The sequence below is a fragment of the Euphorbia lathyris genome, chromosome 8, assembly GCF_963576675.1.
Source record: "Euphorbia lathyris chromosome 8, ddEupLath1.1, whole genome shotgun sequence".
Taxonomy (NCBI): Eukaryota; Viridiplantae; Streptophyta; class Magnoliopsida; order Malpighiales; family Euphorbiaceae; genus Euphorbia; species Euphorbia lathyris.
In genome coordinates this window covers 31,520,322-31,528,060 of record NC_088917.1, presented here as the reverse complement: position 1 = coordinate 31,528,060, position 7,739 = coordinate 31,520,322, and the positions used below count along the sequence as shown (strand labels likewise).

The following is a 7,739-nucleotide window of genomic DNA, read 5'->3' as shown; positions in this document are numbered from 1 at the left end:
AGTTGGACTTTTTTTTTTTTTTTTTTTTTTGGTAGAAAAGGAAAAGAATTTAGTTGGACTTTTTTAATAACGAAAAATATATATATTTTTTTAATTTTCTCAATATATTTGTTACATTAACTGGATAATGATAAAATTAGATTTAATATATCAGGAGCTTTTTAATTTGATAAAGAAAAGTCAATTGACCCTTAAATTTATAAAATATCTCGTTAGCTCCATAGATTTAAAATGCACAATTGTCCACCTAAATTTCATTAATGCGACTTTTAGTCTCTTAAAATTACTTAAAACATTTAAATTTATTCAAATTCTCTCTTGCTCTACCACATTAACATAAGATGTTAATTATATTACTTTAAGCAAGTTTAGAGACAAATAAAGCATTTTATAAGTTCAATGAATCAATCAACTTTTTTTTTTATCCAAGTTTCGGGGCTCTTAATATATTAAGCTGTTAAATTATTATGTTTTCAGATGGTAAAAACATTGTTGGTCTGTTTACTAATTATTATCCGACTCTATCCATGGTAACTGTCTTTGTTAATTGAGAATAGAATTTATTACTCAACACGAATGTTATCCTTAGCAATTATATCAATAAGCCAATATGACACAACATCGGGAAAAAAAAAAAAAATTTCGTCTAAAAGAGATTGAGAAGTCTGTATTTTCAAATAGGATCTGTCGAGCAATCCTGGATGATGGACCCAAACTCTAAAAGGTTCAATTTGTTAGAATTCACTCCATCCGCAACGGCTTTTGCATCAGTTTCAAACTCCACCTATTGCACAATGCGGAATCCATCTGGTTCGGACCAAAATTGCTGCTGAAAAATTGGAACTCTCCCCATTCGTCACGTACACTCGCACCAAACTCGAAAGCATCTTCAACCTGGAAATTGGCTCCGTCGACGTTGCATTTGAGGAAGCCGGATACGAACAGGCAGAGCAAGTGTCCCCAAACGAGAATGGCACAACTACAGATAATGTATCTGCACAAAAATATGTTTCTGCACAATCCTTTTCTTTAGAACTAGCATTTTTTTAATAGAATATGCAAAGGACACAAAAGAAAGAATATGATTTGGCCCCAAAAACCAAATTACTGCATCTCTAATTATTAATAATAACAAAATAAGAGGACTGAAAATGGAAATAAAAATGAAAGAAAATCTAATCTTGTATTATTTAATAATTTAAACGTCTTTAATAATCTAAGATATGAAAATAAAACTAGGATTAACTATTATCTAAAATCTAAAATACTCTTAAAAACTAAACTAAAAGCTAATTAATAACTAGCAAAGAGCCTCCACAGCTAGAGTATGCATAAAATTATCTTCACAATCTGTTGTTCCAAATTTGTCTTTCTTTGCTTCAATCTTGCAACTCTCTTGTCCGATACATGCCTATACATATATTCAGAATTATAAATTAGAATCAATAATTAATTAACAGTTTATCAATTTAACAAAAACAAACTCTAACTAATTTACCTTTTCGACCACTGATAATGTATCTTCTGATGAGCAAGTTCCTTTATTAAATGAACCCACTACGGATTGAGTATCCCCAAAATTGGCAAATTTAATTTCCGAAATCGATTTACCCTCGCACGATAAAACAAGTGTTTCTCCTTCATTCACTTTACTACTTACTGTTCCCACCGAAACAGTTTGGAAACTAACTTCTGTTGGATTGCCTCCAAGTTCCTCAAAAAGAACCAAATTGTTTTTTCCATCTTTAAGGAAAGATCGAGGCACATGATACCTACATAATTCACAATTCAAATCATTAATAGTACTCTAATGCACATAACATATATATGGAACCAATAGGATTAATATGACAAAAAAAAAAAACTAACCATCTTTGAGTGGGCTTTCCACAATTATAGACACACTTGTTATTCTCGTATGAACCTCTATAATCGCATTCTTCATTACTACAACCAGTCTCATCAGCAAGATAACTTGGCCAATATCTCCCAATATTGTTACCATTTACCCAAGCAAATCCCTTTCCCATGCCTAACATATCCAACACTACTGGGTCATTGCCAAGCGGCGCCTTGAAATCGGCCTAAAAAATTATATAATTTTATTAATACAATTAAACATTAAAGTCATAAAAACCAAAAATAATATTAGAATTATATTATATATTACCTGGTACCAAGTCATCATCCTATTAATAGGCAGATTTTGGTCTAACCATTTAGCAGTTGTAAAATGGTGTGAATCCAAACCATACATTTGATTGTTTGAACTTAAGCCGAGAAATCCAATATTGTATGACCATTTGTGTTTAGATAAATCCTTGATTATTTCTTCGTCGCCTTTTCTTCCAACTAAGGCAATTGGACCAACAAGTCCAGTTCCGATTATGTCGTATTTGGGACCGTAATTCTGGTAAAAAAAAAGTTAAATTAGCAAGGAAATAAAAACAAAAAATAATTTGATAATTTTTTAAATTAACATCTACATACGGCTAATCCAATTGTAGAACTGAGTAAACTGATCAAGTTTTTCCCATGTCTCAATTTGATACTTTTCTCAAAGTCGTATGAAGTAACTCCATACTTAGCCCATTGAGAACCTAATGACACCAGAAATAAGTTAATTAAAATAATAATCACATAAACAAATTAATATAGCAGATTATTAATTTAATTACATACCAATATATTTTCCATTAACATATGCATGAAGAATGTGACCACTACCATTAACTCGAAGAGTCATATCCTTGCTCCAAATTGGATCACTTTTCTTAATATGAACACTGTCAATTAACAAATTATTAAATTAGTAAACAAATCTAAAATTTAAACAAAATAGACATATAATTAACATTAGTGATTTTAAATATTTACCTTGTCATGTACCAAAGATAATCACTGCTATCATTTAGAGATTTTTGATCAATAAGATAAGTTTTATGCATATGACCCATTCCCAAATGCACAGACTTATGGTTATTTTCAGGCTTCCATGACCATTTTAAAGAGCTTGGTTCATCCTCGGCTTCATTTTTCCTCTTTACCATCTTAGAAGTTTGAGTTTTCACCTAAATTTGATCAAAGTAATTAGGTTTTAATTAGTGAAAATAATAATACAATTAAATATTATAATGTTAGAAGTTACATATATATACCTTGGCAGTGTTATATGCTACGTTTACACAATCAGGAAGAATACTAACAGACCATGCAGGAATTGTGTAACTAGCATCTTTATATTCAATGGTAGCATCTGATGTGGTATTTTTGTTACTAAAAAAGCAAGTTGAAACTTTTTCTGTTGCAAAAATAGTTCCCTATAAAAATCAAAATCAAGTAATATAATTAATTTCAATATTATAATCAATTAAAACACAAAAGAAAGGGATTATTTATTTAATTACCTCAACCGAATTTCCAAAATCAAGACGTGAGATGTTGCCACTAGTAAGTGTATCTTCAATGGAGTGCAAAACATCATGAAGTTGCTTCAAGTGACCATATTTTGGTTGATTCAATCCCCCTATTTAGTATCAAAATATAAAATTAATCTCAATACATGAAACAAACAATATAACAACTAGAAAATATATTAATTACCATATTCATTGAGAGGTGCATCATAATCATAAGTGGTAGTGATATATGGACCACCGGCTGTTCTTCCAAAATTAGTACCACCATGATACTGAAATAAAATAACAGATTATAAAATTTGTTATTATAATTATAATTAATATAAACCAACAATGAATAAGGTAGGAAACACAAACCATATAGTAATTTTGGAATGTTCCACCGGTTTGGAAAAATCTAGCGACAGAATAAGCAAGATCCTCAGCCATCCTAAGTGGGTCTTTTCCACCCCAGCTCTTAAACCAACCCGTCCAATTCTCTGTCCACATTTTCGGACTATCGGCGTCGTTCGGTGTGAATGAATCACAATACCAACCATTGCATGTGTTTATCTAATGAAAAAAAAAAAAAATCATAAGTAATCAATATACAAGTAAATTATGAAATCATTTTCTTCATGTAATAAATTTAATTTTCGAAAACAAGTTCCCTTTAAATCAGCATAACAAAAGCATGGATTGGTCTGCTAAAATCAAGAACTAATGGGAAAAGGTTTCCTGAATAACATGTCAGGCACAATCTACTAATCGAATTAGTGTGAATAAATATATGATTAATTAAGGCATAACACTCATATTGATCCTTAAACTATAGCTTAAAAATCAATTAGATCCATAAACTACTAAAATCACCAATTAAACCATTAACTTATTTAGAAATCAACAATTCACATCTTATGTTCTAATGTTCTTAAGAAATAATAATAATCTAATTCTAATCCAACCTAATTAATATATTTTTTTGCAATTTCTACGTTTCCACTTCATCTTGGATTTTACTTTCCATTTTCTATTGACAAAAGTTTGGAATTAATTTTTAAAATATAGTTTATGGGCTAATATGAGCTATATACCTTTAATTAAATATATATAGTGGAGGAGAACATGGACTCATTAGGTAATTAAGTTCATAATTTCGTACCAAATTCATAAGTGTTGAACTATGGATTATTTTAAAGTCTTGCTGTCTAGAAACCTAATATATCTATATATTTATTTGTATTATATTAATACACAAATAACAATTGAGATTTAATCGAATCCAAATTCAACCAGAATAAATAACATATAAATAATATTTGAATCTAAATTCAATCTAACCGTAAAATGTACATACCATGGGTTTAGGAACCTAATATTTGAAGTCTTGCTGTCTAGAAACCTAATATATCTGTATATTTATTTGTATTATATCAATATACAAATAACAATTTAGATTCACTCCAATCCAAATTGAAACAGATTAAATAATATATAAATAATACTCGAATTTAAATTCAAATTAACCCTAAAATATACATACCATGGGTTTAGGAGCATCACTTTGTTGGCACATAATCCATGGGACTCCAATATCAAGTGATTCAGCCATATTTGCACACCAATCAACATAAGACTTGGCAGCATCTCCGTATTTTTCCATCACATTGCCATATTCATTCTCGATCTATACACATATATTCATCAATTTCATCACATTAAATTATTGTTAATCACAATAGAATATATTTCGATTGTAAAAATCTAAAATTAGATACCTGGGACAGAATAATTGGACCTCCTTGGGAGGCAAAGAGTTTTTCTTTTTTCATCATATCAACTATCAAAGTTGTGAAGTTTTTCATCTCATTCATGAATGCAGAATTTGTTGTTCGTAACTCAATTCCGGGTAAATTGTGTAACCACACAGGCAACCCTCTACATAATTAAAAAAAAATCTAAATATTCCGTCTTAAAAGGAGACCAATTAAAATAGGATTCATAAGAATGATGTTTACTTACCCATAATTCCATTCAGCACAAACATAAGGTCCAATACGAAGAACGGCATATAATCCGGCATCTTGAACGGTTTTGATGAATCTTACAAGATCAAGATTGCCGGTAAAATCATATTCACGGCGAACAGGTTCATGTGCATTCCAAAATACATATGTTTCAATGGCATCCAATCCACCTTCTTTTGATTTCTTTATCAGATCAGGCCACATCTATATACACATAATGAAAAATAACGATGAATTAATATAACGAACTCAATTCCAAAAAGAATGTGGTAGGTAATGAACTAATTACCTCAGCAGTACTTCTTGGATAATGAATGGAACCAGAAATTAATACTTTGCGTTTGCCGTCAATTTTGATGGCTCTTCCATCATGTGACACTAAGGTAGCAGTCGAAATCAAAAGATTGAATGCTAGGAAACAAAGAACACAAAGTGAAAAAAGAATTATCAGAGAAGCCATATTGTTGCTGTTGAAAATTAAGTTAAGAGAAAATTGATGTATGATTATGCTATTTATATATAAAGGAGTTCGAACTTGGGATAGGAATTGGTATTTGAATAGAAATATATTTTGGATTTTATTGTTTATCTTATCCCCTAAAATCCTAACATCCCCTTTATTTAGTTAAGTAGGATAAATATCAAAACCAATGAAAAAGAGTAAACAAATATAAAAATCAGTGACCCCACAAAAGCACATAAGATTTAACTCAATGATATATCTAATTCGATTTTTTTTTTTTGGAATAATTCGATTTTTTTAAATTATAAAAAAATAAAACACATTGTGTTTTACTGAAAAAAAAATTAAATTAGCAAATACATGACACATGTATTACGAGATGGCTTGTTGCATAACATAAATTGTGCTGCAAATTTTCTATATTTAATCATGGTAACATTAGGAGTCAGCTCAGATTCATTCTTATTTTTAGATGTTTAAAAATTTTCTAGCCGTTGATTGAACATGAATGAGAGTAGACGATCTTTTGCTCTGTATATAAAAAGTGAAATAAATTTTCGTGAAAGGGAGAATATGATGATGAACGAAGAATTTTAAACATTATAATGTGTTACAATACATAATTCTATGTGAGTCGTTAGACAAATCACTGGCTAACCTGAATTACATTCTCAATACAAATATTAAATAAGAACTGAATCCAGAATTCAATATGAAAAAATAATAATTATGGTTTGATCTTTAAATCAAGTAAAATTTAGGGATTTAATTATAAGTTTTGCTAGTGAAAAAAAGAAAATCGTTATTAAAAAATATCCAACTATAAGATAACAATTCCTACGGATTAACACCAAAAAAGTAGGAATTCTGAAATGAATGCAAAATCCCTAAAAAGTATGAATTTTGACCTTTGCTAAGATAAATTTGATGTTTTTGATATATATTTATTAAATTACAAATATTATTACCATTCATCACTTCACTTCTATGTAACAAGTGGAAAAAAAAAATTACCCTAGTTTTATTCAGGATGTGCATTATGGAAAATGTGAGTGGTTGATTTAGAAGAAGAAGGATCCAATTAATTTTTAAAAAATTGTTTAGGGACGAGTTGGGCCTTTCACGTAAAAGTGTAAGAATATTTATAATCTTTTCTTATGGAGTGTTTTTTTTAAACAATTTTCTCATGGAGTGTTAATATTACTGTAATCTATAATAAAGTTTGGTAATAGAAAAAAATATCATAATGGATTATTGAGTATTTTATTGTATTTGGTATCTATATATAATATAAAACAGTAACGATGAAGCTGAAGTGTCACTTCCTTATTTTTTACTGATACAAAATATAATATAATATATAATATATAATATATTAATTTTAATTATATTATTATATTTATCTATAAAAAGATTATTTTATCCGTATTATATCTAAGAGTTATACAGAATCTAAATTAATTCCTAAAATCTCTCTAATTCTCTACATATCTATATATCTATATATAATAATCTATATCTATATATAATATAAAACAGTAATGATGGAGCTGAGGTGTCACTCCCTCCTTTTTTACTGATAAAAAATATAATATAATATATTAACTTGAGTTATATTATATTTATTTATTAAAAGATTATTTTATCTGTACTATATCTAAGAGTTCTACAGAATTTAAATTAATCCCTAAAATCTCTCTAATTCTCTGCATATCTATATCTAAAAGTTCTACATAATTTAAATTAATCCCTAAAATCTCTTTAATTTTCTGTATATCTATATCTAAAAGTTCTGCATAATTTAAATTAATCCCTAAAATCCCTCTAATTCTCTGCATATCTATATTCTAT

The 7,739-nt window shown here is 28.6% G+C and overlaps 1 protein-coding gene across 1 annotated transcript; it reads right to left on the bottom strand.

Moving 5' to 3' along the window:
* Window positions 1-1,177: 1,177 nt before the first annotated feature.
* LOC136202794 (beta-galactosidase 15-like) lies at window positions 1,178-5,885 on the bottom strand. The gene is made up of 15 exons (XM_065993672.1): window positions 5,715-5,885; window positions 5,421-5,629; window positions 5,177-5,336; window positions 4,942-5,085; window positions 3,777-3,971; window positions 3,604-3,691; window positions 3,408-3,526; window positions 3,159-3,320; window positions 2,878-3,071; window positions 2,683-2,786; window positions 2,491-2,600; window positions 2,171-2,410; window positions 1,870-2,084; window positions 1,499-1,772; window positions 1,178-1,411 (listed from the first exon to the last, which is right to left on the bottom strand). Exons 1-15 carry the CDS (start codon window positions 5,883-5,885, stop codon window positions 1,301-1,303), a joined length of 2,496 nt encoding a protein of 831 aa, XP_065849744.1. The 3' UTR covers window positions 1,178-1,300.
* Window positions 5,886-7,739: the final 1,854 nt, after the last annotated feature.